Here is a 26,022-nt window from a genome sequence, read left to right as displayed (position 1 = left end):
ATTACAGTAATAAGCAGAAAGCGTTTCAGTTTCATTGCCACACAGTTTTCCCCGTTTGCCCTGTTTGTTTCCCTTGCTGTACCGGGCGCTTCTGTGAACTGGTGCTCCTAGCTTGAATGTGGGAAAGTTGGCTGTCGAGGAGTCGGATCGAAAAGGGGTTCTGACGCGTATTGTTGCAACATTTTTGGGTGCTATTTCAGTTCGGAAAGTCAAAATCAATTGTTTGTCTTGATAGTTCGGGGTAGAGTTTTCAATAATGTGCTCGAAATAAAATTAAAACGGCAATACACTTGCAAAATGAATGTTTAACTCTAACAGAAACGTACTTTGAACCGACAGGTATGTGTTTAATGTCTATTCTGAATATCCAATAATTCACTGGGAAATTATCAAAGTAATAGTTTTATGTTAACGACATTTCAATTGTATTTTGATGAAGTTGTATTTTCGAGTGGCACATTTAGCATTGAAAAATTTTCCTCTCCTATAACTGTCATAATGATAAACCGAAGCAGACAACTAATTCGCGTTGAGGGCATCGAGCTTTGTTGATGACCCACTATGCTAAGTGTTTATATGCCTATGCAGCAACATTAATTCCGCCCGATTTTAGGGATAAAAACCAGCGTGTCTGGCAACCCTGCTTTTTCGCCGCTGAGTTATGTTAACAACAGGACGTTTTTATTAATAGTGAATGAAGTGAAAATTGATAATAGAGGAGAAAGTAAAGTTGAATGTGAGTTGAAAAGAAAAGTGAAGTGATTGAAAAATAGCAAACAAGGACAACACACCGTAAGAAACGAAAGGCACGGATTCAACAAGCTTCGTTTACTGGTTTAGGGGGCGCCGAAAATAACAACTAATTATGAATGTAAATTAACTTTTTTCTATCGAATTAGTATTCTATTTAAATGAAAAACACTTTGTTTGCAGGTGGCGAAAAACAATTTTATATTGTAATGTAAAGTTTCAGTAAAAATATCGGAAATGTATAGACGAATGGTTGAACCAGAGTCAGGAATACGCGTTTCAAGTAATTAAATAACATGATGTCGACCAAAAACGTAAATGAACAAAGACAGAGTCACAGAATCGTTTGTTTCTTTGACGGAGAAAAAATGTTGCAGGTTTTTTTCATGTGCAATGCACTTGAAAAATAAATTAGATTGACTCCATATGACCTAGATTGTGACGAAAAGTTTTCCTCTTGCGTCCTAGTTTCAGACGAATGAAGTGTTCAGTACCCTTATTGTGAGAAAAGTAATTACAATTGCCGACAAGAGATAAACTTCCATGAAGTTGCTCCACAATCCAAACATTTTGATTTTGATATAAGAAGACACAAAAAAAAATTAAACATTTTAGTTCGTTACATGTTACGTTTTTGACGTTGGATTACGTCTTTCGGGAACATATTGGGGTACAAATTGAAAATCGAGAATCGAGCACATCGCGAAAATTGTCCAATTTCAAACGCTTATTGCTCGGTCATTTCATGATGGATTGATGAAATTTTTGCGTCAATCGATTTCGGCACTACATAACAATTTTTTATAATGAATAAAATAATATATATCATTAAACTAACTATCAAACAATTGAAAAATCTCAACCCCTATCCTAACGGAAATACCCACTTCTGATTGATCGAAATTGACGACACATGCGGCAGTTCCCTAACAGAGACATCAAAACCAAGCTGCCTGATGGAAATCGGCATTGCAAATACATGAAAGTCGGGGGCATTTTTATATTGCAAGTAAGAAGAGTGACACGAATAATTCTAGCAAATAAAATTTAAATTTGGAACTTTAATGTTGGGTGCTTCGTTAAATTTCATATCAATGACCGATCGTGTATTGTGATAAATTTAGCACAAGTGTAAGTGTAGAGCCAGGGGACGAATTACCCGCAAAGGAAGGAAACGAGGTTATAAGGGTATAGGGACAATCACACACGAGAACTTGATACATGAAACGATTTATTTCAATTTTCATAAATAAAAACCAAGGTGTGTTCCCGCTCTAGAACGGGTCGTTTGGACTAAGATGTCTGTTTTGTTGTGTTCATTCTCACCCAAATAAAGTTCATACAATGAGAAAAATTGGAAAAGTGAAGAAATATTAGAAAATATTAGAAAGTGATTTTCCATATGCTCTACATGTAAGATTAGGTGTTGTTAGTCCAATTTAAATTCGCATCAACAGATAGCCTAACGGAATCCTACGTCAACTATGCGGTCGTGTCTCGGACACAACCCTCCTGTGACTTTTATTATTGGTTGATGAATGTTATACGGAAAATATCTTTTGGAAATATGTAATTAGTTTCTATATATCCTTTTTCAACGTCATTCGTTGACACATTCAGTTTTGTACCATTTGAGTAACTGACTGGTATGCCTGATATGTGAACTTCCTATCAATCAAAGTTTAACACAACCAAAACTCGTGAATCTTCTCATCTTCAATTCTTCATCTCGAATCGAGGTAACTCTGTAAAATATAGATACCCACGTGGCATAGTTGAATTTGAATGGAGCAATCCGTTCCTTTTCCAAGCGTTCCTTAGTACAACAGAGCGAATGGATCGCCTTATTGGCAGAGAGCTTCGCAAAGCACATTTTCGAAATGAGAATTATAAATGAAAATCTATTTTGTTTTCATCAAACATGTGCTCTATAAATAAAAAAAATCTCGTTTTTCTGCAAGTGATGAGAAACTCATCATCCTAAATTGGGTCTGATAATGATTTCATATTATAATGATGTGATTTAGTGAAAATATCAGGAAATTTCAATAAAAATGGTTGAGCAAGGTTCAGAACCTTTTCTCATTTAAATTTTAACAATTTAAAACTTTATACTTACACTGACTATTTGTTTATGCAAGACGCCACTATCTTATGAGTTTTAATCCTTCTTATTCTTCTTCTTTTTTGGCTTTAAGAGGGTTTAAACTTTTCAGTTCATTCGCCTCTAAGCTTTAATCCTTTGATCTCTTAAAATCACATCGGGGATATATTGCTTTCTCTAGCTAAGGGCGGAATTTGACAAAAATCTCTCGTGTAGACACTATATGAATGTTAAATCAACATCAGGTGATTGGGAATGTTGTATAGGCACGAAACTCACGAATAAGTGAGGTGCTCAGCACTTCGAGATTAAGTTTTTTTTGTCAAATATACAATGACATGTCGGAGATCGAATTAGAGCCTTTTCGGTGTGAAATTCTCTCTTTTGATCCACTTGTCGGACCAAAAAGATGGACTGTTGGTATCAAGTTTCGATTGTTGTGCCATTGTCAGCAAAAATAGTCCGATGATTCTTGTTGCAAACAGAACGTGTGTGGACAGAAAAGAAGCTGGATCTCCGGGCTTGATGATTGTTGCAGGGATGTATTGTTTTCCATAATAACACACAAAGTTAAGTTCTAAGATGTAGAATTCTCTTAACAGAAGGACATATTTGAAGTATCATGTGGTACATGTTCATGTAACTAATACCGGTCTTGTCCATCTTGTCCAGAATAGCCCACAGAGTCTCGATGCGGTTCAAATAAGGACTCTGAACATGCCACTTTCATACGCTTAGATATGAAGAAAGCCTTGGAGTTCTTGGTAGTTCTGCTGAAGATGAAATTCTTCCTTACTACATTTTTTTACCAATTTCCGCAGCCTGCCGTTATTCCGTAGAATAGGACCAAGTTCAGCCCATGCAAAGCAGCCCCGTACGTGTTTCCACCGTAGGCTGAAGATGCTGATCTGGTATTCTTGGAATATTCAGCGCATATACGACGAGCTGGACTTCAATTGATACCAAACTTCCTTGGTATTTGTGGTTGTAACATCTACTTCAAAAATGATGATTTCGGATATGTGAACTAACTGTTTTCTGACATTTTTTCTCCGAACATGATCCATCATTCTTTGCACCAGATGTTTTCCCATTTGTTTGACAGCTAAATTCTATTTTTGCCTGAAATCCTTCTCGACGATCCAGTTCGACCTTTCATCTTCAATTTGGGCTCCACAATTGTCCAGTATTCATCAATCGGCCAATCGTTGTATCACTGTTTTAATCAAAAGTAGTGGCTTCGGTATACTTTTGATAAATTTTCTGATATATTGTCCTAGAAGTCACTTAAGTGTTACCTGTCAGTTCGTAGCTACAGATTACGAGGACACGGGACAAGAGTGCACTTTACATCATCTAACTGCAGTTCTTTGTCTTGTTTTTCGGTAACTATCTGTTGATGGCCATCAATATTGGAAGCAGTACATTACAATTATCGATATAAACTATCTCCGAACAACAACCCGGTTTCTATTAGTTTTGTTCGGATATAGTTAGATAAGAATCAAATGTGTCCGAGTTTGTTTCTATTGAGTGTTCCGCAGTAGATCGTGCTCAGAAAATGTACAAACTTGTTACAAATTCTGAACAAAGCACCGCGTTTCTGTTAATTTAACTGTGTGACTAGTTTTATTTACGTTTTAAAAAGATATTAGCACACCTGTCATGAATCTTCAATCCACTTTGACGCATGTACAAGTAAATGTCAATATATTCGCAAATGAGGGGTTAGTCGAAGCTATGCTTATTTACAGTTTGATTTTATTTTTCTTTTTAAACTTTTTAATCGGTCATACGAAGCCAACGAAGCATGAATTAGAATAAAACATACTGAAGACGAGAAACATTGAACATTATTTCTTTCATTTTTGGATCAAAACTTGGCCAATAACGTTCGAACTAATGAATGGTGGGATATATGTATGCTGATCAATGTAACGTTTATGGAAAAGGTTCACTGGGTATTAAAAATTGTGGAACTCTAGGGTCAGCGTTTAAACCCTGATTGCAGAAAGATTTAATTTGTTAAATCTAGAAAATTCTTGGGATTCATGAAACATATATATGAGCTGGTCTACAAAGTGATTTGAGTTTGTATGGTGCGAGGCAAGACTTAGCGGCTCCAACTTGGATATGTTAATTAGTGTCAATAGTTTGTCTGTAGATTTTCAAATTTCTTAACATTCCAGTTAAACGTGTCTACCGAATTAGCTTTACTTGTGTTAAAAAAAAGCGGCAGAATGATATTGTGATGTATTTGTTCGACAACAGGGAACTTCCTTACGTTGCAATCGCAAGTCAACCTCCTAACCCCAATTCATTGAAACGATCCATTCGTTCAGAGCAATCCCTTTTTTCTCGACAGCGAGGACAAACGTGATTCGCTCGGGTGACAGTTTAATGATGTGACCTCGCTCTGGTCACAACCAGCTGGGCGCGATCACGATCGGCCCAGTTTTCAGTTCCACAACTCAAAACCAGGCTCTCACAATTACACATCTCTGCACGGAGATCTGCCTTGGCTGCCGCCACCGCCGTCGTTATTGGGGCTGGCTATTATTTTTTAATACGATGACATATCGTTACCATAAAACCCCAACGACAAACGGTGAGACCGGGGATCGTGGGAGGCAGCAGGGAAACAAACCTCATCATCATCACAATCAACAAGCCAGCAAATGGTAATGACAGCTGCTACTCCGCGAGTTTGCCGACAACTTTACAGCCTAACACGGCATGGCCGGGCCGGGCCGTGGTGGCGGCCGCGTTGGCTGTGTGCAATTGCGGTAGCACATTACAGCGATTCCGTTGTTGACGTTAATGGAATTGTAAACGTATGTACCTGTGAGTATCTTCTAGCATACCTGTGTGACTTTGTACTATATGTGAGACCCGGGAAGGGAGGATATGATTAGCTATTGGCATTGGCCGGGACGGGGGGAGATAATAATGCAAGCTGACATTAGCCAATTTTGTAACGTGTCGCTCGAATTAAGCCGGTCAGCGGCGGGAACACTTTAGATAACGGTGCGGTTGATTGGCTGCGGCGTAATGAAGAAATAAAATTAATAAGTTTTGTTGAGGCTGCCGGTGCAGCAGCAGCTGCAAAAGGTTGGCTAATTCGGCAACGGCAGCAACGCGATATGAAAGGAATATAAATGATCGCTAAGTGTATGGCCGCGAATCAATAAAACAGTAATTACCCCGACATGACATGACAAAATGCGATGGCAACATTTAGTCTCAGTGATTCAGTCGTTAAATTTTTCAGCCGAAAAGACAAAGGAAAAACAGGTTTTTTTCTCTGCGTGTTGGATACATTTTTTGGCAGGGCCAAAACCGATCCGAAAGTGACAAGTCATTGGAGATGGGGAGAAGAATCAAAATCGCGCATGTTTTGATGCCGGTTTCATCAATAAAGTTGAAGAATGGGGTACTTCGTGAATTGTTGAACTGTTAATACAATTTTGAAGATCCAAATCCATTAAGAATTCTCTTCGATAAAAAAGATTTTTTTCGAACACGACTTATACTGTATAACTTCTCGGTTGGAGCCTTTTTTTGACTCCGTATGGCCATAGTTCGAATAGCGAGGATCGCTAGCGAGATGCTCGCCATAACCTTTTCAATAGTCAAATGTTTAGTAAATATTTTTCAATAAACTGTGAATTGTGGATTTGAGCAAATGCGGCACTTTTTTTTCCATTCTTCACAATTAACTGACGAAATGTCAAAATTGATTACATTCTGTTTCTCCACAAACAACCAGCTCTATTTGAGTGTAATATTTCGTTCATAGTCGAAATATTTCAAAATCCGTTTTAATATTTTATTAGTGTTTTTGCATTTTTAAACGGTTTCATTTGGAAAATGAAAAATGATTCAGGCGCTCCTTAGAGGATAGTAACTCCAAACGAAAAGTGGGGATTGATTTGTGGTTGCTCTAAATGAAAACAATGAACTTATGTTACACTCTAAAAATTGCACTGAACACTGCATGATATTGTCAATATGTGCGAGATGCCACAAAAAGCTGGGAATATTTTATATATAGTTGGTTTTTGTGTTCGCATCATAAGCAACAAATTTATTTTCCACTTGCAACAGTAAGACTATTTGAAATGCATGTATGTTTGGAACACAACGCTAATAAATAATTTTGAGTTTTAATTCACAGTTTCAAGCAGATTTTTTTTTTAATTTGAACTTTCATGAAAGAAAGATTATCAGTTTGTTGGTCTCTTGTGTTTTGATATACATAACGACAAAAATAAATTATTTCAACTTTTGCTATTCAGTTGCATTAAACTCTGTAAACAACTGTAAACAGAGGATTATGAAGTTAACAAGCCAGAATGCTAACTAAGTAAGCATTAAATCGTATAAATATCGTATATAAATATAATCCAGCAGACATTAAATCGTTAAACTTTTGTATATACAGTATTGTATACACCATATGTTAGGTGGTATATGATGCGCCTTAAGTGGAAGCGATACATGTACATAATAAAACTATTGTCATACGAATATACGATTTATTACAGACGTAGAAAAAAAACAAGGGACGGGTTATATCTGTGATACAACCGCAAAGTTGATGTAGGAATACCGTTGGGTTTTATTTGAAGTTGCATGTGACTCTATTCTCAATGAATGAATATTTGTGAAAAGTACAATCATAAGGCTTCATTCGTGCATATTCTGCGAATGCTTTCCTGAGGTAACAAATTTTGCACATCTGTTTACGACGGTAGCAGAATAGAAACAGGATTGGTCAAAACGAGCGTAAATGGCCCATCGAACAACCATGACCGAGTGGATTTTAAGGCAGGTGTCCATATTCATCTTTTTTTTTGTATTTCATTATTTTGCTTCCAAAGCAATTGATGAGTTGCTGGAACATATTTTGGATTCGTAGGTAACAAACATTGGTTTCGACGAATATGATCAATTGGCTTATACTAAGGTGGAAAGCTATAAAGACAATGTTTCCCCTAAAGAACCTGAACCCCTACAAGCATTCGCACGGATCCGCTCGGGGTCTCATTTTCCGTTTTGGTGGTCATCCAGTTAAAATCGCATTCCAGGGGCGCTTCGAACGGGAATGAAAATTGTCTTGCTCAAGACATTGAGAGTTAAGTTTGAGTTGTCTACAAGGGCGTTTCTCAAGGCTAGAGGCACAAGAGACGCTCAAAATAGTCTTTTGATAGAATCTCATCGCACTGTGTTGGTTTCACAAATATGAGTAATATGTTGATACTAAGGAGATAAGCCAAGAAGACAATGTTTTGTGATATCTCAACTGAAACACAATCGCTAACCAGGAATGACGTATCCGATTGTTTGAATGATCTATATTTTTTATTATTTCAGATAGTCGTGCGAGATAGCTGCTGCTTGATAATCCAGACCGTCAAGTTCGAATCCCATCAGAACAATTTTGAGCATATAAATCCTTTCCCACTAAATGACAATTCAATAATTTCTATTTTTACTAACATGAATGTTCTCGGTTCGTGAGGTTATAAATGTGATTATAATCTCACGAATAATTTCCGCCATTTGCTTTTATTCTATGCCTGTAAAAAATCGCATATGCGTATGAAAATGGTCGTATTAGATGCGCTCAAAAGTCGTACACAACACGTACACGTACATTTGCTACATATGTACATCGCTTCCACTTTTGCATGTATATTCCATTTAGGCGCATCATGTACCACACAAAATATAAGGTAGGTATATGATGTCGTTTAAAATGCCTAAATTTAAGACAACAATGACAATGACTCCAGGACACATATGGGTGATATACGATGCGTAAAATTGGCATATACATGTAATAGTTGCGGCGATATACGTATATGTCGTATTTTATACGTATATAAAGCCGTAAATATCGATATGGGGATGCTTGTCACACTGATATGCGATTTGATTCGACAATGTTCTATGAAATGAATGGAATGTTCGTTTATAAGACTGCACATAGCGATATAGCCAGCTCTTTTGAATTGTTGAAATTTAAATGAAAATTTAAATGCTTCGTGTTATTTGATTGCTTACATTTTTATTAAAACACAATCGGTAACCAGAGAGGCATGATTATATGATTTGAAGATTGGTATGAGAAAGGAGTTTTTCCGGAAATTACTGAACCGATCGTCATGAAAATTGGTATATAGGGGTTTTTGGGGTCGGGTAGGTTTTCGTGATAATTTGAGACCTCTCCCCCCTTTCTAAATGGGAGCTTCCATACAAATTAAACACAAATTTCTACATTACTCGGGAATTAATCAAGCAAATAAAACGAAATTTGGCATATGGTGGTTTTAGGGTGCAATAAATGTTTCTATGGTGGTTAGACTCTCCACCCTCCTCTATAAGGAAGGCTGCTATACAAATGAAACATAAATTCGTGCATTACTAGAAAATTATGTTATAATATGTTTCTTATTTTTCGTCTTGTTGGTATCTCCTTCTCTATTATTTCATTTTATATATTTCATAATATAATATAATTAATATATAATATAGTTGGATGTTTTCTATAAATATAGAGTATTCGATGGCTGTGTGGGATGCTTCATTTTCCCATAGAGGAGCTTATTATTCAGTCACACAGAAATCTTCGGTCATTTTGTCAACAAGAAATCCAAGAAGCATTTCTGTCGATTGTAAACATTGTTTATTTGTCTCAATCCAAGATTAGTGATAAAGTCCGCATTACATTGATTGAAATCTTTGTGTATGTGAATTTTTGATTGTGATTCAAAAGAAGATCAACAACTTCACAGAATTTTTCATAACAACTAATTTGAGCATGATCAGGGGGGAAGTAAACAGATGCAAATATATGTATCTCTCCCACAATAAGTGCTTTAATCCACACTTGCTCAAACTCGTCGAACTCTGTTGTTGGAATATGTACTAAATGTATTAATGAATTAAAAGCAATGAGGACACAGCCTTCCGATTTTTTTATAAAATTTGCGGACATACTTTATTTACGCAATTTACCAAAACCTATACAATAACCAAATTACGCAATAATTCTCAACAGATGCTGGAAATCTCTAATCAACCTTTGTTTAAATTTGAAGTTGAGCTTAATTCCAGTTTTGTTGACAACTTTTATCCATACAATTATATCGTACGATAATTCATATAAAACTATGATATTCCCACCTTTTCTCTCGTTCATTACACACCTTTTGTAGAGTTCTGTCAGTTATGCATACACTCTTCGCTGAAACATAGTGGAAAGAAATAATGCCCTGTTTGAGTGTAATATTTCGCTTATGGTTGAAATATTTCAAAAGGTTCAAATCGTTTTGATGTTACATTTGCGTTTTTGCATTTTTAAACGATTCCTTTGGGAATTGGAACATGGACATTCCAATAAACATGTAATCATAGCATTGGATAAGGCTTAGGCTCTCCTGCTGTTAGAAGTGATAGCCTTTGGTCATCCCAGTGTGTGACAAATTTCAAAGATCGTTCAACATTTGGGTAGTTCCCAACAATCAGCGAGTTACCCCGCTGTTTCTTCCCGGTTTTTTTCCGTCCGGACCTAATGAATAAGTTCACCGCGACACAAATCGACGAACCACCAATTAGGGATACTTGCAGCGGTTGCCAAATGTCTTGTTCCACGATCACCGCAATCTGCATAACCCCGTTCCGAAAGATTAACTCCTCTTTTCTCCGGCCGGTTGTGCAATGCATGGGTGTATTCGTAAGTGATCAATGTGGCCACAGACCCCGGGCCGTGAGCAGTGAGCGCAACGAAGTGGGAATGACGCACGCGCACACACACACATTACACGGCCAGAAACAGGTGTTGAGCTTAGTGCTAGATTAGAGTGCTATGATAATTTGATGGCTGTTAGCCTTTTAGATCAGATGCTAATTCAGATCGGGCCCCCCGTTTTGTTTTGTTTTCTGCTCTCGCGCGGTCAGGTGCGCGTCCACCTTGTCCGGACTCCGGCTCCGGTACGTGTATATTACCGGATGAATTATGGCAGCCGAGATGTGATGGGAAAAAAAGGCACGCAAGCAAATGGCTGAAAATTACCCAAAAAATATGAAAATGTAAGCTCGTAGCTTGTGATAATCACCCGGCGCAACCCGTAAACATGATAAAATTTGAATAAAAACCAAATTTGTACTCTAATTTCTCAACTGTTACAAAACTATCCCCATTAATTTTTATTCGACCCGTCAGCGGGTCAGCTCGGCTCGGCTCGGCGTGGTAATTTACAACACCCAAATATCGGGCCGCTGGCCCGCCAATCTGACGCGGCGGCCAGCGCGTCAATTAATCGCTATGAAAACTCATTAGAGACGTGTCAGCTTCCACTATGGACTGGGGAAAAAACACGCCTAATTACGATCCATTGTTCACCATAAAAGTGGGCATCACTTGATGAACTCATTACTGTGTCCCGAACTCCCGTCATTTGCTCGCGCAAACAAAAACCCGATCGCATTCATCATTCATAACCCATTCCGAGAGGGCCCTTTTCCTGACGAAAGGAAGCACTTTTTTCCTCCGTTTACCATCGATTATGGACGGTCTCCCTGGAATAGATGGCAGCAGCAGTAGCAGCAGCTGAACTGTCACAATCGAAACTGCTGACGTAATGGTGCCTAATAGATTTTTAAATGTCACAATGAGGCGCTCAACAGTGGCAGTGGCGGCAGAAAAGCGAACGCGCTTACCTCCTGGCGTGTTTCTGTCACTGTTTTGCCTCTCACGCTTGCTGCTGCTCCATGATTGTTATTATTGTTGTAAATATTTAAAAGCGTAATTAAGATAGGCGATGAGGCGATTCAAGAACTGCAATGTCACTCCCGTTTCTCACCATAATTGATATCCTCGGCTCGGTTGGCTCGGTGGAGTCCTGCAGCACGGGGAGGAGTGAGAGCGACGGAAAATGATTAATTGCTCGCACTTTCGGCTTTGATAGAGCTCGGCTTCGCTCTGGGAACTCTGGCACACACATCAATGCCCAGAACGGTAGCAGTTTATTAAAAATAAATGAAATGTGTCAAAGCTAGTTAAGTATTTGAATGATTCTCGAAATTTTACCCCCTGTCTTTGTTTTCGAGAGCGCGCGCGAGCGCTCCTCACACACAATGTCATCGATCTAATTTTTAATCGTCTCCTCGTTTCGGTTTCGGATTTCTGCCTCCCTTCCAGGTGGCAAGGACGAGGACGGTAACAGCATAAAGAACGGCCTGGGACTCAGCGGATCGGCGGGGCTTAGTAAAAAGCAGCGGAAAGCACGCACCGCCTTCACCGACCACCAGCTGCAAACCCTGGAGAAGAGCTTCGAGCGGCAAAAGTACCTGAGCGTCCAGGATCGGATGGAGCTGGCGAACAAGCTGGGCCTGAGTGACACCCAGGTCAAGACGTGGTACCAGAACCGAAGGTAGGTGTCCCCCTCCCTAGCTTATATGACAGATTCCAAATCCACTGTCAATCAGTATTTTTTCATAGGACTCTATTCCAGAAGACGAGTCGAACGTTTTTAGGCTCGTCTCGTTGGTTTGGCTCGACCGTTTGGGCGCGATCTCTCGTCGTCGTCGTCGTCGTCGAGGACTAGTTTGTTTTGATGTGTTTATTAATCTAGATTATTTGAAGCATCCGTATCCCTTTGTTCCGCTTTCATCTTCAATGATTGTGCTACAGTTGAACTAGAATGTTTTAAACTGCGACCATCAAGTTCAATTAAGAAATTGGAAAATTTGAAGGATTTTCAAATGGACAATTGTCGAAAAACACAACCAAACGCAAACATTAAACAAGGCACGCAAAGTGTTTTCACAATAATATTGAACAAAAATGAACAATGTAGAACTCAATTTTCGACTGTTTTTCAATGAAACATAAATTTTTTCAAATTTGAATTTTTCTATAATGCGTTTAAATCATCCTACCCAGATGCTCTAACGTGTATCGTTATAAATGGGAAAAAAATAACAACATTGGTTCAAGCGAAAAAAAATACACATGCAATTATTTTTTTTTCTTGAAAATTGTTCATTAGGTGAATAAACATTGGTGCCAATTTTTCCGTAATAACGGAAGCTTAACGTAGGACCGTGATACGTCATTGTTTTAACTGTTCAGAAATGCGTAAATTTAACCGTTTCATTCCTCCAAATGGTGGCTCTGAAAAGAGGCCGTTTGTTGTATGAGCTGAGTATCTTTCAAAAAACTTGTAAGAGTTGATGTGGAAGAAAATAAATCCGAAACCATTAATTATTAACGTTGTCTTATTGCAAAAATCAACGAATGAAAAAAAAAATTATTAGACAAATATTTCAACATAAACGCAAGATACTTGACATTCTTTGATCTTCTTAAATCGATGTTTACAAATGTACGATATAACACTATTAAGTCTAACCTCACCGAAATCGTCTCGAGCTGCTGGTTCGCGCAAGCGAAAAAGGCTTCAAGCGTTAATGATTAATAGAATCGTTTCTACAGAAATACTAATGAATCGATCGTCGTTATTATTTTATTCATTTTATTTGGCTGGATATGACAAGAATCCACCATCTTACAGTGCATTCTAAAATTTAAGCTCGAATAGCTTAGATATAAACAAATACAAACATGAGTTTAGATAGCTTAGAATTACATAAATATGCGGATTAGATATATCACAGTTATGAACGATCTTTTGTGAAGTTTGTGGCTCTTGTAGCGAAATGATCTTAACGAGTGCTGCTTATTTATCAGGAAGGGGAAGGGTTCCATTCCTCTTTCTTTGAAAGCTAGTTCTTTTTAGGAAGAAGTATATATTGAATATCCACTTGTGATCGCATCTATCATGTCTATTTATCGTGAAGTGTTATGTCGATATTGGTCAATATTGATACTAAGGGAATTAGTATATTCTCTACGATTACTGAAACGACGATTTTTCTATTTCGCTCATTTTTGCTGTAGTTCGCTTTCAATTCGGAAACCATAAGCATTCATTGACGATTGAAACTGCTCGAATTGGCTATGTTCATTTTCATCGTCAAAGTGTTAAACGCTTGCAGCTAGTCAATTGAAGGTTTCATTCGTTTCATTTCACTAAAATGGATTGCTCCCGCCCGTCTTCCAAAAAAGGAGTAGGAAAGAAACACAGTAGCACATAACAGTCACGCTTACCACTAGCCCACCAGTCTAGGCAAGGGATGCCTCATGCTGGTCTACTTCACAACCTTCCTCCTCGTCGTTTGCATTTGTGTGAGTGAGTACGTATCGAATACAATAACGAAGCTTCCATTTGAGTATGAGCTTCTCGAATGAATGAATCTTTGGATTCGCTCTGGGAGCGACGATTGGATACTTCGCTTCAGTGTGAATAATGAAACGAATAAAAAGTGAATTGAGCATGCACGATGAAGAAGAAATATTTTCGTTAACTGAGCGTGAAAAGAGAACATTAATATATCAAGCCAGCGTGAGTAAGCTGCAACACGAAGTGTAAGCAAAAACGCAATGTAGTAGGTTCCTTACGTTTTGTCAATGGGAGTGGAGAATTAGAATGCCCTGGCAACAATGAGCTTTAGACAAATTTTCTAGTGTTCTGGGTTCTCATGCAATATTCGTTTTTCATCTCCGGATCCAAACAATCTGAAAACAAGTAGAACAGCAGCTACCTTGCGCTACACGTTGACTTATAGTATTTTCGATGTTCATTAGAAGTTATTTGAGTAATAAACTGCTTGCATTATCGATACATATCTATAGTTAATAACCGAAACGCAAAACAATGAGCTGCCATTGGATGATGTAAAAACATTGTAAATAAATCTAAACTCTATCTTCCCGGTCTATCGGCTTCGGTTCAGTTGGAAGGGGTAGTTCCACGACTTGTGGGATGGGTTGTATATTGGACAAGTTTCAGTGATTCGGAGCACTAAATTAAAAAAAAAAACATTATTTGTTCTTTATATTTTAAACATTATGAGAATAAAACAATAATATAAATTAAACAGAAATAAACGATGACAGACTGCGCTCAATCTCTGTGACAGTTTGCGTAACGTTCCGTGATACTGATATTAATCTTTCGTGTGGTAATTCTGATCATTTTTATTCATAGGTACACCCAAACTAGCGTTGGCAGAAACCATGTCATCTTTGGCTGAAAAGATACCATTTCCTGTGCATGAGAGTCAAATGCGCAAATAATGAGCTATTTTAAAAGCTTAAAAATGGTTTGTATGTATGCGAGCAGACATCTCTTTCTGTTTTCTTTTCTCTTTTTAATTGGGGTTGTGCAAAAAAAAAGTCAATGGGGATCGAACCAAGGCCGGCAGGAATGCAAAGTTACTTTACACGACCACGCTATCCATATAGCTGCCAGCGCTATTATAAAGGAGCGTGATGATATTACACCTCATCATAAAATGAAGTTGGAAGGTGTTTTCTAAGACGATAAAGAAGAACATGAACGAGAATATATCTTTCTCTGTCTGGGCCGTGTATTTGGCAAACTATACGAAAAGCTTTCATATACTTTCATTTAAATGTGTCTCCTGTTTCGCTCCCTCTAATTGGCTTTAGCATATATATTATACAAATGATATACATGTATTGGGGAGTAGAACATTTTATGTTATCTTTCAGCTCATTTAATGTAATAAATCGGGACACCAGAACATGTGCTTAAAATTAACTTTGGGTGTACCTTCAAACACACATGTTGCCGTTGATAAACATTTGCAATGATATTATCAGATAGTTTTTGAGACTCATAGTCTCATAGTAAACTCACAGTTTAAAGCCATAAAATATTTTTGATTGGCTGAAATGAGCTTCAGATAAAGTTTTTGCCGTTTTGGATTCTCATGGAGTATCCATTTTACATCTGCAATTATTGTTCGATGAAACACCAGTCTGTAACTTATTTTTTTAGCTATTTCCCTTGCTTCAGTTATTTTCAGTTGATTCCCATGAGTCTTTCGGTGCGAAATGGAACCAGTATATTTTGTACGCATACTGAAACATCGAATCTTCTGTTCCTTGCATCTTACTATCGTTGACCTGCAAGTTGGAAAACAGAAGTTTCCACTGACCATTGAAATAGCTCGAATGGGCTGTATCCATTATTATCGTCAAGGAAGTTCACTTCGCAATCAGATTTCAGATTAAAGTTTCATTCCTTCCCAATTGATGGTCCTGGACCGTCTTTCGAAAAAAAAATGAGTGGGTTATATCTATGATATAACCGCAAGGTTGACGTGGAACTACCTTAGCTTAGCAATCATTCGTTTGTATTGATTAAATTCTTGATTGAATGAAACAGTTTCCAAATTCAATTGAGTTCAATATATTTGCTCTGTGAGTGAAAAAAATGAACAAATGCCGTGTAAAGTCAATTCATTTATTGTGATTGATTGTTCTTCGTTACAAGTAAGTTTAATGACGGACCTTTTACGTTTGGTATGATGACTAGAACAAAATATATGTACGGAAGAATTATCAAACGTTTGATGAACCAGCCTAAGGCTGAAAATCTTTCCAATAAAGACAAAAAAAAATTATCAAACGATTATTTTATTTTACATTTCCATCTGAGGTTTACATCCCAAAAGTGTACATACTTCTCGATTCTCGAATTTGCTTGAAACTGGGAAGTTCATTCGCTTCTAGTGTCTGCACGATATTCCCAGGTTCCTAAGTTTAGAAGATCATGTTAGGACAGACATATTCCACTCTGCACAAAGGCAAGCGAGGACAAAAGTACTTATTTGCAGAGCCGATTTCCCCAGAAACCTCGGTTTTGAAGTCTGTGTTAGGAAAACACATTTCAATCGGAACAAAAATACGCCCTCGAGCCGACCGCGAGTAATCGGTTACATATTACTAACATAGATAATAAGAAAAACTGTCAAAATATTGAACTCCGGCCCCGTCAGGCTAACGCCATATGAGCCTTGATAAAAATATATATTTTGGAAAAAAAAAATACGCCCGATTTGTATGAATTCGCAATGCCGATTTCCCCACGCTCCATGGATTTGAAGTCTGTGTTAGGGAAACACATTCCAGTCGGAACAAAAATACCCCCGACTTGTATGAATTTGAAATACCGATTTCTCCAGGCACCTTCGTTTAGAAATCTCTATTAGGGATCACATTTCAGTGGGAACAAAAGCTCCCCCTACTTTCGTGTGTTCTTCTTCTTCTTTTTGGCTTTAAGAGGGTTTAAACTTTTCAGTTCATTCGCCTCTAGGCTCTTTCGTGTGTTTGCAATGCCGATTTCGCTGCTTGGTTTTAAAGTCTGTGTTAGGGAACATTTTTCGATGAGAACAAAAGTCCCCCTACTTTCATGTATTTACAATGCCGATTTCCCCAAGGCTGCTTGGTTTTGATGGCTGTGTTAGGGAAACCGTAAATCGGGCCAATCAAAACGATGCAGTTAGGGCGTTTAGATAACGCCTAATATTTTACAGTTATTCAATTGTTTATCTAATGAAAAACAACATTTTGTTAGTTGTGATAGATGCGTAGAAATATTCCCTATCAAGTGATGCAAACATCTCTCTTATCTAGTACGAAATGTTCGAGCTATAAGCATTCGAAATCTTTCATTTTTTCTTGCATGTTCTGTGTTTAGGTTTCCATTTTACCCTCCATATATTCCGGTTAGACGTAGCCCCACGTCAAAAATTTTAAAAAAGGTATGGGAGGGCATAGCAATTACGCTTACCACGCCCACCTCCGATGCCGGCAATTGGTTTACGCGTGCTGGACTACTGCAGAACCATTCACCTCACCGTTTTCATCAATAAGTGGGTGAGTGCTTTTTGAATACAACAAGGAAATTTGAATTAAAACTACTCGAAAAACTGTTAATGTTCCGAATCTTCGAAATGCCGATTGGAAACATTGCTTCACTGTGAAGAATGGAACGAATGAACGTGAAAGCGAAAGATGCGTGCGCGATCGAGAAAGGAGATATTTTCTTCTCGAGCGTGATAGGAGAGCAGCAATATATTGAGCCAGCGTGAATAAGCAGCAACTTGAAATGCAATTGGTTGCTTATTGAGTGGTGATTTGTACATGAGAGTGGAATTGAAAGACTGGAATTGACAAAAGATTTTAAGTGTTTTGAATTTTCATCAAATATCCACTTTAAATATTGAATTATTATTCGATGAAAAATCAGCTGCATTTTCCATTTTCTCGTCCTTCACAGAGAAGCAGAGAAAGACATCTGAGACATATGTGTTTTAGTTCACTTGGAAAACAGTTACTAGATAAATTGGCAGTACTAAAGGAGTTTGTCCAAAGTTCCGTTGAATGTGTTCTCGAAAGGATTGGATTGGATAGAATGTCTTCTGGTGGCGACGAACATTTCACCCACTTGAATCCAGGTGCACAAGTTTTGCTCCCCCCAATCGGCTCACTTAGAAAAGTAAGCAAAACACAGAGTACTACTCGTCGTTTAACGTATCAAAACAAGCACCATCGTAACTAGTAGCGAAAGCCCGCGCGCTGTTGGCCGCAAAAAATTTGCATACGACAAAACGCGCGTTAATTCCTGGGCCCCTATCTACAAGCGCCAATTGACATGCAATAGTTAAACGCTGTTTTCCTTCGAGCGGTGAGAAGTCGGTTCGGCCCTCGAGGCGCCAACGAGTGAAAGTACCCGGCCCGAGTACGGAGTACCGACCGCGGGTTCCGAGCTGCTGCTGCACCTCATAAATAACAATCGCACCACGACCCAACACCGACCCAACATCTATCAGTGTGATTAAATCGGGTTTTAAGCAAAACGATATTGCCTCCAGCCCAAAACAGCAAACCTACCGACCGTCGGAGGTCGAAGTGTTCCGGAGAGACCGTATGGGCCTTCCCCCCTTCCCATCTTTCAAGGAGGGTTCATTAATCGTTGAAGCCGGTAGTAGAGGGACTGTTATCTTAATAGGTCCGCTGCGGTTTTTATGCGGTTACAGTCATAAGAATTTTTATGTGTTCCGTGTCGTTCCCGTTCCCTCGATTAGCCGCCACTACAATTTCCCATCGAGACTCAACTTGGAATGCTGCCAGCAGCGCCCAGGTATCATGCCATCGGTTGTGTGTTCCAATTTGCCGTTTGCTGTCTGATCCATCCAATTGTGGGGACGGGTAATTTAATCAGGTATTGAATCATGCCATCTTTTTTTCCTGCTGTATTGTATCTCTTCCGGCCGCCGCCGGTACACTAGCAGAAATAATGAATAAATTGATATCGCAAAACCACAAACAATAAATCAAAGCCGTAATGACAGGTGCGTATGTGTGATTGACCGTCTGTCTGTTTGTGGGCCACTCTAGCTCTCTCCTCTCTCCCCTGGCCGCACAGAAAAATAATAATTTAACATTTTGATCGAAAAACGAAATGACATAATTTGCATAGCGTCGTTTGATGCGTTAAAATTACTGACGGTGGCTTTGCGGCCGCTCCGCTCCACAACTGACACACAGACGAGATTTGTTTGCGCTATCGCTCTTTTTCTCTCCCTCGACCATATATTTATTGAGGCATATGATCATATGGTGTTTACACAACTGCACCATGATTTATCCATCAGTTTATTTGTTCTACCCGGTTCTTTTCGCTTATTAACCTAATGAGGGTCCTAATGTACGCAATTTGAACTGTCGGTTGACCATTTTTTTCACCGTTGCTTTCCCAGAATCAATCGCACGCGCTGTCAACACGTTTGGCGTTCCCACCGCGCAGCGAGCTTTGACGTAGGACTACAGCATGTTCATTGTGGGCGCTAAATCAGTAAACAGGTCACGCTTTTATGAAATAAAGTTAATTTTGATAACTATTTATCAGGATACACTGAGTTCACGACCACTCAATGGAATTAATTCCGAAAATCGAATGCATCAATAGTTGTCCCTGGGAAACCTGATAAAGTAACCGAGAAAATTCTATTTACGACATCTAAAGCCTCTGTCAAAACGAAGATTGTGAATATTAACTGACACATGTGAGAGAGAACATCTTGTATAGGCGCGATGATATGAATGAAGAAGGGGAATGTTTACCAGGCAAATGATGTGCAAAGTTTGAAGCCTCTTAAAAACAAAGAACTGAACTCTATTGCCAGGGTACAAATAGTGGACCTCTGCTGAGGCAAGCTTCCGGGCTCATTCTATACTCGAACCAGTGAACATCGCTTGTATTGCCTTATTTCGTGTCATCACATGGCTTCGTTTCCCTTTGAGCAGTGAACGCAATCAAATTACTCACTCGCTGATGTCTCTAGCATTGCCATCATTGCATCAAACTGACGCCATGGCGTTAAGGTTCTAAGATACTCAATCGAATCATCAAGCGAGCTCTCCAAGAAAATAAATGTCCTGGAATTTGGTGTGTGATTTGGTTTCGATTGCCTCTCTCTACTGAAGCTGGGTTTATACGTTGTCAGTTACTCGGTGCGAGTTAAACGTCAAGTGAACCGAAGAATGACGATCGTACCACGAAATTTGACATTTGATTTGTTTGTATGGAGCTACTCGCTCGTTTGAAAACAAAAAAAAAAAACATTGAAGTGTAAAATTTCATGGTACGATCGTCATTCTTCGGTTCGTTTGACGTTCGGCTCGCACCGGCTAGCTGACAACGTATAAATTCGCCTTTGTTTCTAAGAAAATATTGGAGTTCAAACCATTGAAAACGTTGAATTCACCCGCAACAAGATGCTTCACTGGAATTCTCCGTTACACATAAGCTAGAGAGGTTCAACTACGACCGAATCCAAATTAACTGATGCCCTAATCTATTTTACTGTTTTTTGAACTATATTTTGCTATTGATGATTGAGTTGAACAAAACAAACAGAAACACCTGCTTGAACTCAGATAAATTTGGGAACCAGAACACTTCATCTTACTAGCTCGAGCAATATATGCCCAGAAAAACACATCACATCTAAGGTAGCAGGAGCGGACTTTGAAGATTTTGTACAACAGTTGAAAAAAAATTGAGGGGTTGTATCCGAGACACGACCGCTCAGGACGTAGGACTACGCAATTTTGTTTTTGAAAATTTGTTGGTTTATAATTTCGGATATTATTTGCGAATACGTCGAAATTTAATACATAACTCTTTAGTTAAAAAGTTCTGAGGACCCTGAAAAGGTCTAATGGCTTGCGAGGTTTTGTAGAATCATTCCAGAGAAGCAACGATTTGTTCTTGCCTTTGCGAAAACAAACCGTTTATGAAAAATTGTTTCTCGATTCTCCGCCAACAAAGCTAGAAGCTTGTTGCATCAGAACAGAGCCGATGCGCACGAGAGCAAATACGAATGGCAACTAAAAGTATTGAAGGTCTTCAAGTTCTAAGACTTCAAGTGAAATATTCGCTAGCGTTCACAGCTCGAGGAGAAACATAAAACACAAAACGAGCAGAAAAAGCGACCTTTGTTGTTTCGGGCACAGAAAGATTTCGAGAATTTTCCTCACAGGAGATGCAATACTTATACGCTAGCGACAGCTTACTTGCTATGCAAGGGTGGAGTCGCAAATATGCTCTTTTCGCTATCCCCCTTCGCTGTTTCTATTCTAGCTACTGCATAAGTTGTCCGTTATTGACAGCTCTGTTCGGGAAAGCACACAAATGGACAGAACAAATGTATTGGGGAATGGGAATGCTCCCAATTTACATCAATTTTAACTATATACAGAATATGGGATTGTTATCTATAGTATATAAAATAAATCTTAGAAAATTTCCGATTCGATTGGTGAGCAAATCGTTAAAATCCGTTCGCAGTAAAAATAGTTATTAACGTTAACTTTATTTCATAAAAACGTGACCTGTTCCCTGATTTGGCACCCTTAATGTAAGACGTAGTCCTACGTCAAAAAACACAATATATCCAAGTCTCTGATGAAGCAAAAGCTTCAAAAGCTACTGAACTGGGCTGAAAAATAACTTTCAGTTCCATCTGTAGAATCGTCGAATGGAACACCGCTTGCGAATGACAGATCTCCATGTCAGCATGTCCGAAAAAGAACCTGAAGCTCTTGAGAACCAGAGCAGCGGGTCTAAAGCCCCTAAGTAGGATGGTTATAATAACTGTTATCAATGATTATTATGCAAAACAGAAATGGATAAACCCTTAAGCCAGAAAATTCCTTTGATACCTTTTCTGGTTGAAAAATCGAGCATTCGAAGAAGATTGAACGAGTATCTCGGCGACCTTCTCAGGTTGCAAAAAATAACCTCGGTCGCCATGATTAAAAAATTTGAATGTAATACGAGTGGTGTAAAAAATATATAGTTCAAAAGGAGTTTTCTCTGTGACCGTCCATACAATTATTTTCGAAATCTCGTTTCGCCAAATAGATGAGAGTTCGCGTTTTGAGAATGGCATCACTCACCACAGTGAAACCTGAATTTTCTTACCCATTCTTACAAACAATATTTCCTTCCATGATAATCGCAAGGAAACCACGTTATAGAGGTGACCCTTGTGGCCACGAATATCATACGAATATCATACTCCTTCCCTTCCCCTGGTGACTGTAGGAGGTGGTAGGAGGTTACCTATTTAAAGTTCGAGCTACCGATACCTGCACAATGAGAATGATTTACTACTCCCAATGGTCATTCATTCGCTGGTTCAGGTCAATTGCGGAGAGCAACTACGAAGTATACAGTCTACCCAAGCTTAAACTCGTCAAATGGCTGAACGATGAAGGTTCGAAAAAAAATATGGCTTCATAGTAACTTTATGTTCCCATTATAAGCGTTAGCAGCTCTCCAATTTTTAGATTGCTGTCTAATTATGGTACCTTTTAATTCATTACCAAACCAATCACCATGTCAAAACCTTTTTGTGTGTACCATAAATATATTGTAATTAAGGTATTCTCGTAACGCAGCGAGAACAAGAATGGTCTAATAACTTGGTAACTATGTAAACTTCCATCTCAATGAATCATTGTATTTTACAACAGTATGTATGCTGGTTCTTCGTGATATCATCAATATCATCGAATCAATAATAGCTATGCCAATCAATGGATACTAAATCCAAGATTATGCTTCAAAATTGAATTTATAAATTTTATGCAAAAAAGTTTTTTTTTCAGACCGGACATACGGGTTTTATTATGGCAACCCTGCTGTCAACACGTTTCGCGTTTTCACTGCCCTGCGGATTTTTAACTAATCGGATTGACAGCGTGCAAGCTTATCTATCGAAACCACGCCCAAATTGGATCAATTTCCCTCTATTCAATCAAACTTTGGCAGAAAACTTTTCTTCTTTTGAACTTCCTCTCGCACTCTCGCAAATCTCACACCTTTCGCTAATAAACTTAATTTCATCAAATCATCCTGTCGTCAAGGGGGTGCTGATAATTGCTAATTAGATCATCCCCGGGCCTCCATCCATCCATCCATCCATCCATCCGTTCGTTCGTTCATTCTGGAAGAAGTGTCACAAGAACGCGCTACTCGGAACTGTCGAAATCACTTTACTGCAGTTGTCCTCCGCCCCTCTGGCTCACACCGACCACCGTTCCGCTCGCCCGAAAACTATACAAATTGGATTAGATTAAAATTCATTTCCCTACTTCGCACTCTCTTGAAACTTGGCACCCGGATAAACCACACACCGCGGCAAAGAAGCAGGCCCGACAAACTTTCGGCGGATTTGAGGCAGTTGAGGTACCTCTTCCAATTTATATGCCCGTTCGGTTCGTTCGTTCGTTCGTTTGCTCGGTCGCTCCCTTTAATTTCCGATCCTCCTTGGCCGCCACCGCAACCGCCTCTTCCAAATCTTCCTTGGTCCACTTGGCTCTCTTGGCAGGATAGTAAATTATCGACAGTAATTTACATCTATTTGATTTTGTGGCTCCCCCTTCCCCACTCCTTTCGTATGCTACTCATTGATAGGTTTTTTTTTGTTGTTGCTTCCCCTATTGTTTCTGTTCCTCTTCGTTCCCGGTTCGTTCCGGACACCACGGCCAAGAGTGCGCCTAGGGTGTATAACAAAGCATGTTATAATCTTGTTGATTCAATTTGATTCATTTAATGGCACATTGCCGCGCGCACATTCCGGTCGGTCGGTCTGTGGAAGTGTCTGTGCCTATTTCAATCAGGAATCTCCCGTTTTCGGGAATCAATCGGGAGGCTGGCATATCCGGCGATGAGATGCGATGAGTGCACCACGCATGATTGACCACGCTCTGAGGCACCCGGGAATGCGCTGCTACCACTAGTCTCTAGACCACGCTGTAATCGATTTGCCTTCATGGACCCTGGTTTCCACCACTCTCTCTAGTTGGCTCTAGTTGGCGGAAAGAAAAATATTTGTGTTTCAGTTAACGAGCGATCAGGTCTCTCTCTTGATCGGCGGAATTTCACGGACCGTCATTCGATCGTCCATGGGAAGAAAACGAGCCCCATGTTACCATGGGTGGTAACACAATCCGCGTTGCATCGGTTGGTGGGCGACTGAGGTGACTGGCGGAGGTGTTGACGCTAACCCTTTTCCTCGGGCCGGGGGCCAATGATGCAAGGTGCAGCTAGCGAGCGGACCCCGGATTAATCTCGATCTGGGTAGCGGCTCGTTACCGTCCAGTAGACATGGCCTGGAATGTGAGAGGATAGCCTCCGCGGCTCAACGACGATGGCGCTGACTTATGAACACAGAGTTTCGATATCTGAGATGTGATCATGGTTGAATGGTTGCTTCGAGTGACCATCGGAGGCATGCGAAATGCCCTACTGTGTTCAGTGAAGCTGGATGGATTGTCGAGGTTACGAAATACGCGTGTGTAATGTATTGTCAACAAGTAGGGGACCCGTAGATGATCCAGTCATGAGACTGAATCGCTGCATCCCTTCACTTACAAATTAAATGAGTGTCTACGTGTCCAAAAATACTATTTGTTCATCGGTATTGTTAAGAGCTATTTTGAACAGAATGGGATCGAGGCACAACTGCAACAGTTAAAGGACCCATTTATAGCAGAAATAGTCTGAGGTTTTCAGCATCAGAGTCTATCGCCAAAACCACATTTTGGGATACGTTTACGTTGGTTCTAAACCAATAATGTGTGTATACATGGAGAAAAGCTAGTACTTTATATTGATCAAACAGTGTCCAAGACAAAACCTAGTAACGATTATCATAGTTAGCATTTAAAATTGGTACGCTCATCAAAATGGGTTTTGACGTGGATACAATAAATAATACACATCGATACTTAGGCCTTGGAGCGATGTAAGCTTTGTCAGTTTTAATATTTGGCAGCACTGCAACGTTGTCCGACTCGAAACGTCACAACAAGAAGACATCATAAAGATTCCCTTCACTTTAAGTTCGTGTTTTAACCGGTGAAATGTCGTGCAACTAAATTCCACTTGGCATCAAAAAATTAGCGATTAACGTTCGAAAAGAAAGTGTTTTATTAATCGTTCATCAACAAATCGAATATTTTTCAGCTGGAATTTATTCGATATTCGATACGATTAATCGCCCCAAAATAATCGAATAATCGATTCATCGCTACACAGAGAGAAATAATTAATTAGACTAATTTTACTAATTTGCGATAATTTTTTTCCGTTATAATAAATTATATTTTAGGGGCTTAGAATTAAAGGATTTGATCGATTTCTTTTCATAAACTTTTTCTTCAGTTAATAACTCAACTGCAAAAACGTTCAAATTTGAGTTTGCTATAGAATCCGATAAATGAGGTTCTGGTCTGTCTTCCACATTGTCAAATACAACTAAGAAGGAGTTTGCAGCTCAGTTATGACCAAAAGAGAGAGTCAATGTAGAGAAATCGATGATGTCACTTACACCCCTCTCATTTTCAACCCCTCATTTGTAATTACTTTAGTTATTAGTGGTGCTGTTTGGTTTACCCATGGGTTAATAGGATCTCTTTATCAGCTGTAAAAATGAAAACAAGCTATGCATTGTGCAATAAACTCTACCCGAAACAAAGTTGATGAATGTTGAAATTGAAATATTTGAATTTAAGCTAACTTTTCCGTATTAAACGGATGTTCTATGTGGTAGGATAACACGATAATACTTTTTCACGCAATTGGTGAAGAAATCATGAATATCACAAAATTCATAGTATTAAATGGTTATGTCATGATTTTTGCTAACAC

General features: G+C 39.0%; 1 protein-coding gene across 1 annotated transcript in view; it reads left to right on the top strand.

Moving 5' to 3' along the window:
• LOC129761909 (homeobox protein B-H1-like) overlaps positions 1-26,022 on the top strand; it is a 104,074-nt gene that overhangs the window by 47,012 nt on the left and 31,040 nt on the right. The window contains exon 2 of the mRNA XM_055759753.1: positions 12,063-12,294. Within this exon, the coding sequence (XP_055615728.1) occupies positions 12,063-12,294 (232 nt within the window). The remainder of the gene's footprint in view (positions 1-12,062; positions 12,295-26,022) is intronic.

Source organism: Toxorhynchites rutilus, chromosome 1, assembly GCF_029784135.1.
Source record: "Toxorhynchites rutilus septentrionalis strain SRP chromosome 1, ASM2978413v1, whole genome shotgun sequence".
NCBI classification, from domain to species: domain Eukaryota; kingdom Metazoa; phylum Arthropoda; class Insecta; order Diptera; family Culicidae; genus Toxorhynchites; species Toxorhynchites rutilus.
Note: the sequence above shows the minus strand (reverse complement) of the source record. Positions and strands in the feature narration are given on the sequence as shown.